General features: G+C 43.4%; 1 protein-coding gene across 1 annotated transcript in view; it reads left to right on the top strand.

Moving 5' to 3' along the window:
• Nucleotides 1-19458, top strand: part of TOMM70 (translocase of outer mitochondrial membrane 70) — a 124736-nt gene extending 105278 nt beyond the window's left edge. Inside the window, exons 10-12 of the mRNA XM_030204072.1 lie at nt 4707-4804; nt 14567-14689; nt 16244-19458. Coding sequence (XP_030059932.1) covers nt 4707-4804; nt 14567-14689; nt 16244-16397 — 375 coding nt within the window. The 3' untranslated portion in view covers nt 16398-19458. The remainder of the gene's footprint in view (nt 1-4706; nt 4805-14566; nt 14690-16243) is intronic.
• Nucleotides 19459-19980: the final 522 nt, after the last annotated feature.

Raw genomic sequence — 19980 nt, 5'->3', positions numbered from 1 at the left:
TGGAAGCGGACTAGGAAAAAGGCGGATCTTGTACATTCTTTCTTCTCAGAAGTACCGCTTTTCACAGGATGCGCCATTTCAGCCGCTACAGATGTCCTGGATCTTCCCATCGGAAGTGTAGGATCCGCAGGACAGACAGCATCTCTCTTTCACACTCACAGACACACACTCCCTCCCCCAACCCCCAAGTGAAACAGTAAAAAAACATCTGTCTCTCACACACACCCACAGACCCCCACAACCCCCCCCCCCCAATAAAGACACATACGCTCATACAGAACAACCGTACCCTACCCCACAACAGTATCTCATACCCACACTGAATCACTCTCTCTCTCACACAGCCTCGCTGTGTCTGTCTGTGACACACACACACAATCAACATTCTGTCTTTCTCTCTCCCACACACTAACTCGGCCACCACACACACACACACAGTCTCTGTCTCTCACACACATAGTCACACACACTCTGTCACATACACACTCACACATTCACTCTCTCTCACACACACACAGTCACTGTCAAACGTACACACACAAAGGAAAACCTTGCTAGCGCCCGTTTCATTTCTTACAGAAATGGGCCTTTTTTTACTAGTTTATACATAACGTAGAGATGGGAGTAACTAGTGAAGTAATTAAATTTGCTGATGATACAAAGTTATTCAAAGTTGTTAAACTGCAAGAGGATTGTGAAAAATTGCCAAGAGGACCTTACGAGACTGGGAGATCAGACATCCAAATGTCAGATAACATTTAATGTGAGCAAGTGCAAAGTGATGTATGTGGGAAAGAGGAAGCCGAACTATAGCTACATAAGGCAGGGTTCCACATTAGGAGTCACCGACTGGGAAAGGGATCTAGGTGTCATCATTGATGATACGTTGAAACCTTCTCAGTGTGCGGCAGCGGCTAAGAAAGCAAATAGAATATTTGTATGGAAAGCAAAAATGAGGACCACATCTCAAATATTGTGTGCAATTCTGGTCACTGCATCTCAAAAAAGATATAGTGGAATTAGAAAAGGTACAGAGAAGGGCGAAGAAAATGATAAAGGGGATAGGACGACTTCCCTATGCGGAAAGGCTAAAGCGGCTAGGGCTGCAGCTTGGAGAAAAGATGGCTGAAGGGAGATATGATAGAGGTCTATAAAATAATGAGTGGAATGGAATGGGTAGATGTGAATCGCTTTTTTACTTTTCCCAAAAATTCTTGGACTATGGGGCATTCAATGAAGCTACAAAGTAGTAAATTTAAAACTAATCGGAGAAAATATTTCTTCACTCAACATGTAATTAAACTCTGGAATTTGTTGCCAGAGAATGTAGTAAAATCAGTTCACTTAGCGGGGTTTTGGATTGGCCACTGTTGAAAACAGGATTCTGGGCTTGGTGAACCTTCGGTCTATCCTGATGGCAGTTGGCTGTCTCCCAAAGAGTTGCGTGCTGGTCCCAGACTGTACAGGAAGCAGCCTGAGGGGCTATAGTGTCACTAGTATGCTTTAGTCTAAACCTAGATTCCAGAGCTGCTGCAAGGGTATAAGATGCCATCAATAAATATTCAACTTTATACCCCCCCCCCCCCCCCCCCCCAAAGGATTTTGATAGTTCGACTCGGCTATCATCACTTCAACACTACTTCAAGGACAGTCCTGTAAAAATGCAGGCATCATATTTTTTTAATATTAAACTTTGTTTTCTATTCATATACATAATAAGGGTAAGTAGCTGCCTATTTGGGACTTGCTTTTCCCCGCATACATTTACAGAGCCCAAACTCTTCCCCTGAACATGCCTACACTCAGGTCACATGTAAGCAGGGCCGTCCCAAGGGCTGTGCAAGCGGTGCAGCTGCACAGGGTGCAAGGGAGACAAGTGCAGAAATCACTTCTTGTCCATTGCCTCCCTGTGGTGGCTGTTGCGCAGTGGGTGGCGGGGCACTGGGGGGCATGCCACACAGGGCACTATGCAGCTCAGATCATTCTTGCATCTAAGTAGAGAGTGAACATTTTTCCACACCTACTTTATTTGCACGTAACCTCAGGGTAAGTTTATAAAATCCCTATTCTGTGCATAAAACAAGGTTTACCCACAAAGAAAAAAAATTATATTTCCAATGACCGTTTTCCAAAGCTATTTATCTGGGTAAATAGCCTGTCTGAAAATAACCCACCCTCCCTGCTATTAAAAATATATGCCTGTGGTTCTTTCAGTTAGTGTGATAATTATCTGGACCTGTTCAGCTTTGACTGCAGCTATTCATGTTGCACATAAGAAATTGACACCCTATGTGACCTTTTAGTCTGTTTTTATCTGAATGTAACTCATCTTGAACTACTACTGACAAGGTATAAGCCAAACCCAGCCCTGCCAGATTCACAACTACGGGAGAGCACATAGGAATCCATTGAGGGTGCTGGTGAGGGAGATGCACAGCCATTGCCTTTGGTGCCTTCAGTTACTCCCCCTCTGCAGCAATTCCACAGTAAAGACAACATGTGAAGGGCTGGATTAGTGGCAGTAGAATTGCAGGCCACTGGAAGTTTTGCATACATTTTGATCATACAGTGGAAGAGCACGTTTCCAGAACTCATTCAGTCTATTTTATTCAGTTTTGAGCTATATGATTAATTGTGTTCATCAAGGCAAAATTCATTTACTATAGCTTATTTCTGTGCCCATGGACTGATTGAGTTTTGGCACAGAAATGAGCTACAGTAAACAAATCTTGACTTGATGAACAAAATTAATTGCTTAGCTCAAAACCAGACCAAAAAAAAATGGACTGAGTTTTGGAAAAGTGCTCTTCAGTTGGGGTTGACAGCTGACTAACCTGCTTATTTTCGAAGGAGAATGCCAGCCATCTCCCGATTTGTGTCGGAAGATGGCTGGCCTTCTCCTTCGAAAATAAGCCTAAACCCGGCCAAATTGGTATAATCAAAAGCTGATTTTGGCCGGCTTCAACTGCTTTCCGTCATAGGGCCGGCCAAAGTGCAAGGGGGCGTGTCGGCAGGGTACCGAAGGCAGGACAGGGGCATGGTTAAAAGATGGCCGGCTTCGGCCGATAATGGAAAAAAGAAGGCCGGTTCTGACGAGCACTTGGCCGGCTTTACTTGGTCCGTTTATTTTTAAGATCAAGCCTCAAAAAAAGTGCCCCAGCTGACCAGATGACCACCAGAGGGAATCGGGGATCACCTCCCCTTACTCCCCCGGTGGTCACCATCCCCCTTCCACCCAAAAAAAAATTTTTTTTAACATTTTTGTGCCAGCCTCTATGCCAGCCTCAAATGTCATACCCAGCTCCATCACAGCACTATGCAAGTCCCTGGAGCAGTTTTTAGTGGGTACTGCAGTGGACTTCAGGCAGGCGGACCCAGGCCCAACCCCCCCCCCCTACCTGTTACACATGTGGTGGTAAATGGGAGCCCTCCAAAACCCACCCGAAACTCACTGTACCCACATGTAGGTGCCCCCCTTCACCCATAAGGGCTATGGTAGTGTTGTACAGTTGTGGGTTTGGGGGGCTCAGCACACAAGGTAAGGGAGCTATGCACCTGGGAGTAATTTGTGAAGTCCACTGCAATGCCCCCTAGGGTGCCCGGTTGGTGTCCTGGCATATGAGGGGGACCACTGCACTATAAATGCTGGCTCCCACGACCAAATGACTTGGATTTGGCCGGGTTTGAGATGGCCGCCATTAGTTTCCATTATCGGCGGAAACCAATGACGGCGATCTCTAACGCCAGCCCAAATGTTGAGATTTGGCCGGCCCCGACCGTATTATCGAAATGAAAGATGGCCGGCCATCTTGTTTCGATAATACGGTCGGGTATGCTGCTTTACGGGGCCGGCCTTAGAGATGGCCGCCCATATAGATGGCCGTCCCCGTTCAATTATGCCCCTCCATGGCACAATGAGACACAAAGGAGTAATGCATGGCTGCTGTATTTAGTGACAGAACAATTTAGCTGTATGTTAGGGACCATAGGTATGCATGAATAGCTCTGAACAAGGATATTACAGTGTCTAAGAGCAGATTCTGCCACATTATCAATCTTAAGTTGTTGGGGTTTTTTTAACTCTTTAAGTTGCTGCTATCCTACTGCACTTCTCATGTAGCCCCGAGAGTTGCTATGTTAGCAAGAGTCAGACTGCCTTCCAGCAGATCCAGTTGACCCATAGAGGCTGTGAAATCCCAAATAAAAGTTTAAAGGGAAAGTAGGTACTTTGGTGGACTTTGCAAATGCCACAAATCTTCAAGGTAATCCTCTAGGAATGACTGATTACAGTAAAGCTTTGAAAGTTCTGATGAGGTATCTGCTTTTTTATGAGCTTCAGAGTCTATAGAGGATAAATGGTTCTTTTCTCCTTTCAATGGACACAGCCCTATGAGCTTTGCTAATATTTGCAAGCAATTCTTTTCTCCTTTGTTTTTGTTTTTTGTTGTTGGGGTTGCCTGTGATGCCATACATTGCATTATGAACAGCATGCAGCAATCCAAGGGGAAACGAACACATGGGAGTCACATAATGCATGTTGGATTTAACATAGATGTTATGTTTTGAGTTGTCCAAGGTGAATATTACTGTTTGTCATCTGGTTGGCTGAAATGTTAAGCTATGCACTGCAAGTTTTCATTTTAAAGGGTTTACATATTCAGAGAGGAATTATGTATTTATGAAGAAAAATATCTCTCTTAATTCAGGCTCTAACAGACCAACAGCAATTTGGTAAAGCAGATGAAATGTATGATAAGTGCATTGAGCTGGAGCCGGATAATGCTACAACGTATGTTCATAAAGGGTATGTATCATCTAAAGAGGCGTCTGATATTGAGAGAATTTTATAAGTGCGTGCATGCATATATGTGTATTTCCATGTGTGCATGCTTCTGCTTTAAAAATTATCTCAGAATTTTTGCATTTAGATTTATACCTTTTTTTTTCACACATACAAATTTTTCAGGTTAAAAGTACATAAGACCAAATTTTAGAAAGTGTGCCTGCAAATGTAAACACCACCCTAAGCCTGCCTGCCCAGACTAGGTAAAAGTGGTGTGTACAGGCTGTAAGTTCACATATCAGGTGCACACTTTTATAAAAGCTTATTGCTTCACACCCTCATCAGACCAGTAGTACTTGTATATAATATGTAAACTGCTTTGACTAACCAGAGAAAGATGGCATATCAAATCCCATCCTCATCCCTTAGACCAGCAGAGAAATAAAAAGTCCTGTGCGCTTAGCCCAGTAAGGGCACTCTGCAGCCTTAGATGCTCAGTATTTCTCTGTCTCCAGTGGGTGGTGACAGGCAGAACATGTAGCTCCTGGACTGATTACTGAATGAGCACCAGACCCTGTTGGAGAATTGGGCATCAGTTGAGCAGAGAGTTACCTCACTTGATGTTTTAAGCTTTAAAAAAAAAAAAAAAGATGGTCAGAAGAGTCTCAAGTTCTTCCCCCACCCCCACCCCCCTCCAGTTCACTGCTTTTCTTACTTTCCCTGAAAGGAGTTTAAATAATTGGTTGGGGAAATTGCTTCTTCACTTTCTGTAGTGTTTCTGCTATCCGCTAGTGCAGTCTCAAACAAAGTAGGCATATGCATTTGTGCCATAAGGCGGGATGATTTCCTTTCTTCAGCTGGTCCTGAGGGACCTTGGCTTAGAGGCAAACTGTTCAGAACTACCTGACAAAGAAAATAATAAAAGAAAATCATCCAGAGCACCACCATATAATGTTTTAAAAACTAAACAACAAAGTTTTAAAACAATTTATGCTTCTATAGGGAGCCAATAAAGAACAGCATATAATGGGGTCATATGATCAAATCTACTTTTCCTACAGATCAACCTTAGCTTCTTCAGTAGTTTCTGCAAAATACCTAGATATAGTGAATTACAACAGTCCAAAGATGATAAATCAATACTCTGAAATGTTGAGGAATAAATATAGATTGAATTAAATGTAATTGCTTCAGTTTAAACGCAGATGTTTTTTGACTGCAGCATTTAATCTGAGGTTCCATCGTGAAAGATGTCTAAAGCATCCCCAAGATTCTGGGTGTCTTATCAATGAAAGGCATGACCCATCCAGCAATATAATCTAATCTGGTATAGAACTCTGATTAATAGCAAACCACAGTAGCTTAATTTTATCAGCATTCAGTTGTAAATGATATTGTACAGGTTGCTAACTTATAGCTATTCAGTTGGTTGGCTTCCCAGCTCACCAATATATCTCACTTTTACAGAAGCCCAATTTCTTTTTGGTTCTCTAGCTGGGTTATCTTTTTTTTTTTTTAGCTTCGCAATACAGCTGTACCTACCCTGCTAGTCAGAATCTTTAAGTGTATGCCTCAGTCACCCCTGGTGAAACATAATCCAGAGCAAGGGTTCTTAACCCTGTTGACGGGACACACCTAGCCACTCAGGTTTTCAGGATATTCACAATGAATATTCATGAGAGAGATTTGCATACAATGGAGGTAGTGCATGCAATTTTTCTTATGCATATTCATTATGGATATCCTGAAAACTTGATTGGCTTGGGTGTGTCTCATGGATTGAGTTGAGAACCGCTGATCTAGAGTGATACCGCCCTGGGTCGAAGTGAGGTGGTACAAATATGTCAACTTGGTGGAATGTGACAGATAATCTATGAGTACATCCAGATGGGCAATAAGTGGAAGGCCACAGTGAAGAGAGTGCCATCCTGGATGGGATGTGTGCAGAAAGGAGCAGTGGTGAGACTGGGGTAGAGAATGTGAGCAACTTACCCATAATGAGAGAGAATTTGAGAACGTGGTTTCTCAAGTTTAAACAGGACTTTTCAGGAGTGAAGGAAGAAATTAATGAGCTCATGATGGAACTGAGAACTGATCTAGGGCAAGCTAGGACATAGGTTGGATGAATGTGAGGGCCACATGGGAAGGAAAAACCACAAAGGAGCTCAGCAATTTGCCACAGATCTGAAAACAATTAATGAAGGCTTGGCTTCTAAGGTCATACACTTAGAGAACCATTCCAGAAAGAGCAACCTCCATGTTTAGGGGATACCAGAAACAGCAGATTTTAAAGACTGTAAATTGATAGCACATGAGATCTTCATGGTGCTTCTGGAGAAAACATATCTGACACAGCAGGTGGCTGACACAGAGATAAACCAAGCACATCGATCAATGGGAGCAGCAGAGGGAAACTTTCCCAGAGATGGCATTATTTGTTTACATGATTAATCAAGGAAAAAATAGCAATTTTAGTGGAAAGGATGCAAAATAGCTATTTATTCAGACTAAGCTCATGCCACTTTCCAGCAGCGAAAAGCATTTGCTTGCATCACACACTGCCTGTAACAGCAAAAGATAAGATGTAGATGGCTGTTCCTTCGGAGCTGGCATTCACAGCCAGCAGAGCAACAATGCATAAGATGCCTGGAAGAGGCAGCAAAAGCTGTGTCAGAGGCAAGCCTTGGGGAGGTGAGACTTGACAAGCATGGACAGCAGACAGAGAAGGTAACTGTAATCAGACCACAGTGGCATAAGATGCCTCTGAAAGGTAAACGGTGCAGAAGCAACTTGAGAAGCAAACATAGGAAAGCAGCAGATGGGATAGAGGCTGTTTTAATATTTTGGGTTATACGTTAGCCAAATCTATGATGCTTTGAACTGCATGAATTCTGTCTGTAGTATATTGGGGTAATTCCTATCACCTCCTGTTTCTTGATGGTTTGATTTTACAGGGATAATATAGAGAGTGGGAGGGTTAAAAAAGGGAGTAATGGTTAGATGAGGTAATGTAAAGTTTTTGATTGGTATGAGTGTTGATTTGAATGTGAGACGGGTAGGAAAGACATTAGAAATGTTGCTGTTGGGAAACGGGGCACCATTTATGTAGAGGTAAAGAAGTATACAGTGGTGTGACTCGAAGAGCCGCAGGACAGGTGGTGGGGCCAGGGGCGTAGGCAGACCTGTCATTTTGGGTGGGCCCAGAGTTAACTTGGGTGGGCCCTTCCCACCCCCTACCCTTACCCCTGTACATACATATAATATAGTGGGGGGTTTTTTTTAATGACCCAGCATCTGCCCATTTCTCTCTGAACCTCCTCCCTCCGTTCTACCTCAGAGCTGTTGCCCATCGCAATTCCTATAGGCAACCTATGCCAGCTCTGCAGGCTTCTTCTACCATGTCCCCAGCAACGAAACAAGAAGTGACATCATTGAGGGCAGGACATGACAGAGAGATACCTGCAGGGCTGGCACGGGATGCCTATAGGAATTGCTGCCAGCAGTAGCTCTGAGGTAGGCCTGGAGGGGGGGGGGGTTCTAGAGAGAGACAGGCAGATGCCAGGCCATGAGTGGAGAAGAAGGAAAGAGAGTAGTGAGGCCTCATGGGCTGCTGACTGGGTGGGCGAAGGGGAAAGAAGGAATATGATGGGCTGGCGGAAAGAGATCACTCCTTTATGTGTAGTCGGTATGGGGTGGTAGCAGCAGACTGTAATGGACAGGTGGGGGGAGGTTGGGGGCATTGGGAGGGAAAAGGAGGGGTGGAGGAGATTGGGAAGGGTGGAATGGAGGGAGGCGGTTGATCAGGTCTGTGAGCATATGAGGGATTGTAATAACACTGAAAATTATTTCCTGAAATGTGAAAGGACTTAATATAGTAGCAAAAAGAATGAGAATTATTTAAGGAGGTGAATAGGTTAATGAAACCCATCTCAGAAAGCGAGATGAACATCTGCTGACTAATAGCACCATCTCACACCAGATATATGGTAGCAAATACCATGTTACACAAGAGGAGGATTGAATATATGGTTTTCTAGTAAATGTAAAGTGGATATCTCGAGGGAGATACATGATAAAGGAAGGAAGGTATTTCATTCTGTAAGGCGAAATTGAAAGTAAACCGTTAATCTTGATATGTTTATATAGGCCAAATGTGGTGCAGGGAGGTTTTTATGAAGAAATGGGGGCCCTCTTGGAGACAAGGTGATCAGGGGAATTCCTTATAGAAGGTAATTCTAACCTTATGTTAAATCCTAGGTTGGACAACACCAAGGATGGTGAAACGTAGGGCTAAATTAAAGAGGTTTATAGATGATATAAACAGGGAATATGAGAGTGTACATTTCTACTCGCATGTACATTGGTCATACTCATATATCATTAAATACGTACCTCTCAGGGAATTCAGATTTTGTGCCAGGGGTGGATAGGGCCGTTTTTCGTAGATGGGCGACTAAGGGGTTGATATATGTAGCTGATTTTTTAAGTGAGGGGGTAATTTGAAACCTTTGGCTGTTCTTTTAGAAATACCAGGGGGTTCACTGGACAGATATATTTATGTACAAGTATCTCATTATATTACTGTGTTAACAAGGGGAAGATGTTCAACAGGAACAGGCTTGTTTGGCATTTTATGTAAAAAAAATGTCCAGAATGAAGAAGACTAAAATCATTTGTGTATTACTCACCTCAATTGCTAGCTTAATAATATCTTTTGCAGTACCACTAACTTTGCATCAGAGTATGCTTAAAATAGGACGAAAGCCTCAGAACCCCATCCTCTCCTGCTGGAGTTATCAAGACCTCTGGGGTGAAGTCTTCTAGCCAGTTTCTTTACCTCTTCAAGGCCAGGTTTCAGTATGAAGTCTGTACAGGGCACTGGATGCCATAGTTCTGAAAAAGAATTATGATTACCTAATTGTGAAATGGAATGAGGTATCCAGCTGTAGGGGGCTGATATATAGCTAAAGCTATACAACATATTCCCTCAATGGTGCATAGTGCCATGCATAGAGTGTGTTAATTTCATATGCTTACCAGATCATATTTTTCACAAAAAAAGCTGCTTATGTTGGTTGTGTCCCATCTCCACTTTGTTCCAAATGTGGTTCACAAGATACTACAGCTCATTCGTTTTGGTTGTGCCAAGCAATACAACGATTCTGGTGTAGATTTCTCGCTTATTGAGAGATACCTTCTTTGGCTAAGATTGAGATGGGTTCAGCCTTTTTGGTGGATACTTTATACGATTTTCTGAGAGCCTGTTCTAAACCTATGGCCTTAGGTTTGGCTGCAAGACGTTCTCTTTGGCTGCGAGGTTGGTCAGCGGATGTGGCTTCTAAGCTGAGCAGGTTACCTTTTTGGGATCCCTTTTGTTTGGAGAAGAGTTAGTCCGCAGTCTGGGAGATACTAAGGTGCCTCGACTTCCGGAGGACCGGCCTAGGGTGTCTGATCGCGGCCTGTTTGCTGGCTACAGTCAGGGATGAGATTTTCATTGGTATAGGCCTGGTAGAGTGGCTCCGGCTCAGCAGTCCCGTTTTTTTCAGAAAAAAATCAGTCTTTTTGAGGCGCTCAATGGGGAGGCAGAGATGCTGCAGCCTCTTTCCCGTCAACAGCCCATCCTGCCCAATGAAGGTTGCCAGGTCCAGCTTCTGATCCCTGTGGGAGCTCGCTTAACACATTTCTGTTGGAGGTGGGCCCAGATTATTTTATTTTAGTTATATTTGTACCCCGCGCTTTCCCACTCATGGCAGGCTCAATGCGGCTTACATATACAGGTTCGGCTTACATATACAGGTACTTATTTGTACCTGGGGCAATGGAGGGTTAAGTGACTTGCCCAGAGTCACAAGGAGCTGTGCCTGAAGTGGGAATCGAACTCAGTTCCCCAGGATCAGAGTCCACCACCCTAACCACTAGGCCACTCCTCCACTTACCTCCAATCAGTGGGTTCTAGAGGTACGTTTGGGAAGCTTGCCAGGTGCCCTTGGCCTGGGTTGGCCGCTGTCGTGGACAGGATGCTGGGCTCGATGGACCCTTGGTCTTTTCCCAGTATGGCATTACTTATGTACTTATGAGATGGGTGTACCGTAGAGTTTGCGTGGCATCTTCCAGATGCCTTCTTGGAGTCTCCCTGTCTGTCTCTCCTCAAGGCGAGCATGGTCAGGGATACTCTGAAAAGGCTTATCGAGCTGCAGGCTATTTGTCCAGTTCCCTCTACAGAGATCAGATGGCCATTATTGTACTTCATCATCCCAAAGAAAGAAGGATCTTTCAGGCTGATTCTGGACCGCAAGGCTGTCATTCAGGCTCTCTGTCACCAGTTTTCGTATGGAGATTCTTTGCTCATAGTGGCGGTTTCATCCAGGGAGTTTCTGACCACGCTGGACTTAATGGAGGCCTATCTGCATATGCAATTTGTCCAATGCACCAACGTTTTCTTCGCTTTTCAGTTTTGGCCAATCATCATCATTTTCAGGCTCTGTCTTTCTGTCTCGCTACAGCCCCTCGCACATTCACAGAGGTTATGGTGGTAGTTGCAGCAGCTCTCAGGAAAGAAGGCATTCTAGTTCATCCTTACCTGGACAATTGGCTGATCAGGACAAAGTAGTATCAGAAGAGTCTATAGGTCACGGCCCGGGTGGTTCAGTTCCTTCAGTACCCTTGGTTTGGGTGGTCAACTCGCTCAAGATTCGCCTTGTTCCGTCTTGGTCACTAGACTATCTAGAGATTATCTAGGGGTGTTCTTTGACACACCGAAGGGTCGTGTGTTTCTTCCCCAGTCCACAATTCTCAAGGTGCAGACTCAAATTAAAATTTTTCTCACAGGTCGGTACCGTGTGCACAGGATTATCTTCAGATTTTGAGTTCCATGGCAGTGACGATAGAAGCAGTGCCATGGGCTAGGGCACACATGAGATCTCTGCGGAAGTTCCGACTGTCCAGATGGTGGACACAGAGGGATTCCCTGCAGGTGAGATTGCCACTGTGAGCTCAGGAGCACTGCAGCCTCCGCTGGTGGCTTCGGACGACCAACCTGTCCAAGGAGATGCCACTGGATCTGCCACAGTGGATTGTAGTCACAACAGATGCCAGCCTCAGAGGCAGGAGAATTCACTGTTAGGGACAGTATGCACAGGGTCTTTGGTCTTGGCAGGAGACATCCTGCTTGATCAACCTCTTGGAAACAAGAGCAATTTGGTTGGCGCTGGAAGGGTTTCGCCCTCTGCTAGTAGGCAAGTCGGTATGCATCCTCTCAGACAACGCTACAGTGGTGCCTTATGTCAGTCGACAGGGGGGAACAAGGAGTCATCAGTTAGAACAGGAAGCAGCGCATCTCATGAGTTGGGCGTAGCTTCATCAGACCGCCCTCTCAGTGTCCCGTGTAGTGGGAATGGCAAACGTTCAGGCAGATTTTCTCAGTCTTCAGACCCGGGAGAATGGGCTGTCAGTGCGACGGCATTTTCAAATGGTTGTGAATCGCTGGGGGCTTCCAGTCATGGATCTGTTGGCCTCAAATCTCAACACAAAAGTGCCACAATTCTTCAGTTGAAGAAGAGATCTCAAAGCAAAGGGCATAGATGCTGTTCTCCAACCTTGGCCATTGGGGCTTCTGTATGCATTTCCTCCATGGCCCCTTTTGGGGTGCCTAATTTAGAGGATCGAGGCGCACAGGGGTCTTGTAATCTTAGTGGCGCTGGATTGGACTTGCAGGCCTTGGTGTTTATTTATTTGCTACATTTGTACCCCACATTTTCCCACCTATTTGCAGGCTCAATGTGGCTTACATTATATTACAAAAGATATAGTTATGAACAGAGTAAGAGGTTTGTTCTAAATTAACATATTACTATATAAGAAATAAGGAAGATATGTCTGTAGAATAATTTACATAACACATAATAAAAAAACAATAATATATGATGACCAATAATGATAATATGGCTAATATAATCAATTCAGAGGGATCAGTAGGTGGTTGGTTTAGCTATAGAATAATCAAGTTCTTAAGGAGGATTCTTATTGTAAGTATGGCAATCTCATGCGGCTTCTCATCGGCCATCTGCTTAAATTGCCAGAATTTCACGGTCTTCTAGTCCAGGGCCCGGTGGTTCATCCAGACCCAGCTTCATTTTGTCTTACGGCTTGGCTCTTGAGTGGGCTCGGCTGATGAAGAGGGGTTACTCTGCCAGTGTGGTTGCCACGATGCTTCGGTCGCGTCGTCGTTCAACTTCTCTGACTTGGCGGGTTTTCGAGGCTTGGTGTTCAGATCGGGACAATTCTCCATTTCATGCTTCAGTGGCTGAAGTTTTGGATTTTTTTTTTTACAATGAGGTTTTGATAAAGGCATGGCAGTAGCTTCTCTTTAATTGCGGCACTATCTTGCTTTCGGGGGCATATTCAGGGAAAGGCCTTAGCTAGTCATCCAGATATAACTGTTTCTTCGCAGAACGGGTCTCATTCGTCCTCCTCGTAAAGCCATCTTTCCAGCATGGGACCTTAATCTGGTTCTCTTGGCTCTTAATAGGTCTCCTTTTGAGCCCTTGGCGTCCTGTTCTTTGAATGATTTAACGCTCAAACAGTATTTTTGGTAGCCATTGCTTTGGCTAGGAGACTATTGGAATTGCAAGCTTTTCCTGTCTTCACTTTTGGAATTTTCTGAGGCGTGGGTAGTTTTACACCACATCCCTTCTTTTCTTCCTAAGGTCTCGTTGCAGTTTCATGTGTCCTAATCGATAGTTTTGCCTGTGTTGGGTTCTTCCTCCAGATCGGAGAATCAGCGGTGTTTGTGGAAGCTGGACATCGGGAGAGTTCTGAAGCACTATTTGAAGTCCACGAAGGACTTTAGACGGATGGATTTAAAGAGATGATTGCTTCCATTTACCTTCTTTCTGGGAAAGCTATTCCAGAAGGAGTGACATCCCATTCTACCAGAGGGCAAGCTGCATCATGGGCAGAATGCATCTTGGTGTGCCGCCTTTAGAAGTTTGTAAAGCAGCAACATAGTCCTCCTTGCATTCATTTTCTAAACATTATAGATTGTATGTGCATTGTTGTCAAGAGGCAGTTCTGGGGGCGAACATTTTCACGGCAGGGTTACTAGGATCCCCACCATAAAGATACTGCTTTGTTGCTTCCCATCAGTCACATTCTGGGCCAGTCCGGAGGGATGCTGAGGAAGGAGAAATTAGTTCTTACCTGCTAATTTGCTTTCCTTTGGTCCCTTTGGACTGGCCCAGATCCCTTCTTGTAATTATTTGAAATTATGAAGTTTGGTTTGTATTCAGTTCGTGGAGTTTGGATAGAGCTGATTTGTGTGTTTGCAGTTTCTTTGTTGTTAACAAAAAAAAATGTGCAGCAAGTATATTTACTTTCACAAGAGGCACATACTCATTGATAGTATGTTGTTGGCTGCTCAAGTTTCCCAGTTGCACAGAATATGGGTCTTTCCTTTTCTTCTGCTTTATGATAATATTGAATCTATATCTATCTAGTCAGGGCTCTTATAGGCTTTCTCTAGATTCAGAGTTTTCTGTCTCCACCTGCTGGAAATGCACTGTATATTTTGATTCCATCCTCTTGCTGTATAGGGATTACTTGTGTCTTATCTCACATATTTTTGAATTCCGTCACTGTTTTTGTCCCTACCACCTTCCTTGGAAGAGCATTCCAGGCATCCACCACCCTTTCATTCTGTCTTCTTGTAACTGCATTTCATGATCTCCCTGTTTTTTTGAAATTGAAGAGGGTTCTACTAATATGAAAATGTTGCTTTCTTTACAGTTTACTTCAGCTGCAGTGGAAGCAGGATCTGGACAAGGGCTTGGAGCTCATCAGCAAAGCCATTGAAATTGATAACAAATGTGATTTTGCATATGAAACAATGGGAACCATTGAAGTGCAGAGGTAATACATGGCCTGGTCCCTGAATGTGGGAGGAGGAGAGGACAATGATGTAAAGATAATGGTTGTTTTGACAAAATTCAGGACATATAAAGGTATTTATCAACTCTGGTTCTCCAGCCCAGTCTTGCAAGGCCTCATCTGGCTTTCTTGGAAATTTACTGAATATATATGAGAGGGGTAGGTGTATTGTTGTTACATTTGTACCCCGCGCTTTCCCACTCATGGCAGGCTCAATGCGGCTTACATGGGGCAATGGAGGGTTAAGTGACTTGCCCAGAGTCACAAGGAGCTGCCTGTGCCTGAAGTGGGAATTGAACTCAGTTCCTCAGTTCCCCAGGACCAAAGTCCACCACCCTAACCACTTGGCCACTCCTCCTGTTTGTAGATTCATAGTTACATAGTAAATGATGGCAGATAAAGACCAGCATGGCCCATCCAGGGTGGCCAGGATTTTACCTGCCCTCTGCTCCATGCAGGTTACACACCCTCCCTTTTTTTTTTTTTTTTTTTTTAAAGATCTCATTGTGGCTATCCTGCAAATATGATCAGCTAGATGACCTTTGAGGACTGGCTTGGGAGCCACTTTTGATAAAAATATGTTTGATTTGGGCTAGAAATTTTAAAGTATAGAACAGAGAGAATTCTGTTGCATAACCCACTTTAGATTTTCCAATAGTGGCTGTGATGTAATTGCTTATCTGAGTGATTAACTGACAAACTGTAGTTCAGTGTGTTCTAACTGCTGTTCCTGTGGAGTGTAACTTATCTTACTTGTTATGAAGAGCAATTTTCATTATTTTGTTTATTCCATCAGGTTTATTTATGCTAAAGTGGAATTTGTTAACCTTTTGAAGATCTTGGAGCCCCCCCCCCCCCCCCCCCCCCAAAAAAAAAAAAAAACACACTTACTGGCAGTTATAATTAATTATGGGGTGAAATTGTAGATGAATTTGTGACATAAAATTGCATCAGCCAGGATTAAGCTCTTTGCAACTGCAGGAGAAAACCTATGGCAGTGTGTGTTTTGTGTATAGCAAGCTGTCTCTCGCCACTGGGTCAGCCCTGATCCAGGTCATTTTTAACAAGAGTTGAATTCATCTGGTCACTGTAATGTAGGAGCATTTGAGTATTCTCTCTTGCCACTGGAGTTACATATATAGAAATAAAACAGGCTCACTTTATTATATAAAATAGGCTTAAAAAGAAATGGTGCCTGTTGCTGAATAGTGGTTAGTACATGTGCACCCTCCCCCGGCTGTATAGATTGGCTGGGTGTGAATATGAATGTCAGCATCCATGTGCACCCCATAGCAGACAAAGTCCACTCACAGGACACATGAGGAGCAGTTCGCTGGTATCAGAAGCCATCAGGATGGAGTTGTGTGTCCAGCTGGGGGACAACATTCTTGTACATTGTGGTCTGCTGAGGATAGCATGGCCCAGCTGGTTGGGGGGGGGGGGGGGAGTGCTGGGGGTCAAGGTTTCTGCTAGTATGTGTGCTCAGTTTGTTTCTAAAATCTGCTCTTATAATTTTTGTTCTGTTTTCTGATTCAGAGGCAATTTGGACAAAGCCATTGACATGTTCAACAAAGCCATCAACTTGGCCAAGTCTGAAATGGAGATGGCTCATCTGTACTCACTCTGCGATGCTGCCTACGCCCAGACAGAAGTTGCAAAAAAATATGGATTGAAACCTCCAACACTATAAAAGACAACACAAGATTTGAGAGGAGAAGTGTGCTGACCTTGGGTGGGGAGACAGTGCACCATGTCAAGTCAAGCCGAAGAGAACTCTGTTGCAAGCTGTTGAGTGGTGGCCTTTGGTTTTGCTTTGGTGGTGTCTTCGTTTGTTCCTTCTGTTTGATGTTTAGGTGTTGTGGGAGTGGGTATTTGAGGACACATACAGTTCTGCAGTGTAATCCTGGTGCAGCTGACATCATAAGAACCTACCGGAGAAAGCAAACAAAGCCACAAGGGAGCGCCATTATGTTTCGGGCCATGCAAATAAAAACTGATTCATCTTTTGGGTTTTTCTCCCTACTCCTCCTTTCTTTCCCTTAAATGAATGAAAATACATTTTGTTTTATATAGATCATCTGAATTTTTCAGAATATATAGTTTGTTTTTCTTTTGAGGCTTATTATAGATGATTACTGAAAAATGATTTTGGTTTATATGCATCTTATCCCAGCAGGTTGATTTTTAGTTTTATATAAAATGAAACTGCAAAACTCTTGAGCGATATAGGGCCAGGTGTGCAAAACACTTTTCCCATAGATATAAAATAGTAGAAAACCTTTAGTGCATCTGGCCCCTTAGTGATGTCTTTCTTGTTTTGATTTTTTTTTTTAAGGCATCAAAAGAAATCTTGTAAATACACTTAGCATGCACAGCCTGTAGTCTCTTTCCCCCCGCCCCCCCCCCCCCCCCCCTAGTTTTTGCAAAGCTGGCTCAAAATTGTCCACTGAGAAGGATTTGAACAAACCTGTTTCATTTCTGTCAACCACCATCTTGCTTTTGCAAAGCTTTTGAATGAAATGTCCTGTATGATTAAGCCAGTTACTCCCTTCTCCAGAATACTAAAGGTATAACATGACTAAAAGTATGATACTTGGCAGGTGCTTTTCCAGAAAAGACCTTTATGCCTGGCGTTCTGTGTACAGTTGATTAAGTAATGTGTTATGTAGAAGTACTATTCAAGGGTTTCCACAAATAAGGACAGAGGAACAGCACTGGGGATGAACTGTAGAACAGGCTTGCTGAGATGAAACCCCTTAAATTTCCATAATATCTTCTGCTCCTTTTCCTGTTGTGACTGAAAATGTAGTAGAGGGAGAATTATCCAAAGAGATGTGGCCAGTTCCTGATACTATTTTCAGGAAATGTGACTGACAGTTTAAGGGCATATGATGCTGTTTTTAGAGTTGCACCTCCGTTAAAATAAAATGTCACAGCTGTTTGCCTTACAGATTTGTGCTGGAGTGGTCATACAGTTTTCAGGGCTTGCCCTTTTGACTTTGATGCTTGAATTCTACTGCCCTGCTCTCCACCTTTGTTGATTCTTCTTAATTTAACACTGGTTGGATCTGACCTTCTATGCACCACTTTTCAGCAGGCACATCTTAAAACCTGCTATATTCTTTGAATTCAAACACTGGAAATAAACTGTGAAAACTGTTGAGCATGAATACATGATTGTTTCTCTATTGCACAGAGGTTACTGTACGTTAACAGCACAACAGCCAGAGCTGATCTAGGCCTGAGGCACTAACTGGTGCCTTTATTAGCTGGGCTTGTTGCTGTTAACCTGCCAGAACTATGTTTTGGGGTTTCATGTCATGCTTCTCATTTTGTGGGCATTTGCAATGTTGGTTTCCAGCTGTTAGAAATGAGTCTGCTTGATGGATTGCTGTAATTGGCTTTTCTGGGAATTACTGTCCTGATTCAGACAGCAGTAAAGGAGTGCTGAGCTGATTTGCTGTAGGATTCAAGTGAAATAAGGCAGGAAGATGAGGAGAACAGATATGGAATGATCTGCGGGTCCCATCATTTTTGTTTCACAGAGTTGATACATTTCACTTCTGTGTAAATGGCTAACCAGTTAATTACACTATCATGGTACTCCTTGATACTCAAACTCTAAGTTACTGATTAGTTGCTTGCTTCAAAAAGAGAGTGACAGGCTGTCCAAGCTAAGCTACTATTTTTCTGAAAGTTGTAAGTGATAAAAAGGGCCCACATGAAAACTTAATTATGTGCAGTATTTGCCCTCTGATGTCCTGCAGATGTAAATTTTGTAGTAAGTGGGAAGCATTGGTGCCTTTTACATTTCTCTGATACAGCTCCCTCTTGTGCCTAGGACAATTCCTGTTTTCTGCTCCAGAGAGAAATACTCAAGTGCTTCCAGATTACAGTGCGTTTTTCAGCCTGAGGCCTGCTTCAGGAGTCTTAAGGTATTAAGTTGATTATAATTCTTCAATACTGTGCCTTGTCAATCTTGTAATGTAACCGGTGGGTCTTTAAAAAAGACCTTTGTAGTAATGATGTGAACAGTACTTTTTTTAAGACCTACTGGTCACGTTACAAGATTGACAAGGCACAGCATTGGAGATTTATAATCAACTTAATATCTTAAGACTCTGGCACCATGTCGAGTCTTTGCTCAATAAACATTTTTAGACATCAAGCTTGTTGTTTCTGGAGTCCTTGTCCATTTCCCATTTTTTTTTTCTTTATCTTGACTTTATCCTGTGGGATTACAGAGTTCTCCACCTGGGTGGAATTCTACTGAACCCTAAATTACAGTGACCAGGTGAATTCAGCTCTTGTTAGAAATGTCCATCAGGGCTGACCCAGTAGCAAGTACTCTGCATGGTGAATGGAAAGTCTCTAGTTTGGTTTTCTGCTCCCTTGGTCAGCCTGGATTGTGGAGTCTGTGGAGGCACTAGATGGGCAAGAAGTTCTAGGAGAATTGCAGTCACTGCCTAAGGACATAGGCAGTGGGGTAGGGCAGACCACTAGTGCCATGACCTACCAATATTTTGCCCAACATACGAGCAACCAGAGAGCTTCGCAGTGGAGCCAGAGATTGGTTTATTTGACCTGTCCAATCAAAAAAGTGTTCTAATGCCCCTTCTTAAGGGTGACACCTAGTGACCAGATTCAAGATTCATAGTTGAAGGTTCCAGAAAAAGCCTTGGTGCTTTGATCCCCAGTCTAGGGCTGTCATTTTCTTGGGACTATAAATGCAAGCTAGGAGGGGATGTGAAACAAGAAAAAAAAATCCTCAAGTTGTGAATGGTCATAAGAGATCCCAACCTTGGTCCCAGTTAAGCTAGAAGTACAAAGGAATCAGAAGAGGCTGCTGGGTCAACAAAAGGTCTTGGATTGATGGAGTTGTCGGGTAAGCATAGAATTGGCCAGTTGACTTGGCCAATGCAGTATTTGCATGTGTGTAAGGTATCCAGCAGATCAGGTTTTCACACTTTCAAGGTCTTATCCATTGTGTAGTTTTCAGCCTCTTAACCAGTTTGGATTGCTTTGATTGTGATGCAGTTCTTGCCTGGAATAGTTATATTTATACATTATGCTGTTTACTCTGAAATTATTTGCAAGAATGGGGGGGAAATGGTGGGTGAAGTGAGACCTAAATGGCTGTAGAATTGTTTGCCCTTTTTCCAAGTCATGGAATGGTAGGAAGTGTGTATTCAGAACCTAGGGTTGGTTGTCTGAAACAAAATTAAGTGAAATTTTTTAAGGGAAGAAAGTGATTTTGTTTCTGCATGTCTGTA

This window comes from Microcaecilia unicolor, chromosome 5 (genome assembly GCF_901765095.1).
Source record: "Microcaecilia unicolor chromosome 5, aMicUni1.1, whole genome shotgun sequence".
NCBI lineage: Eukaryota > Metazoa > Chordata > Amphibia > Gymnophiona > Siphonopidae > Microcaecilia > Microcaecilia unicolor.
The sequence above is the reverse complement of the archived record's forward strand: the minus strand, read 5'-3'. Positions and strand labels throughout refer to the sequence as shown.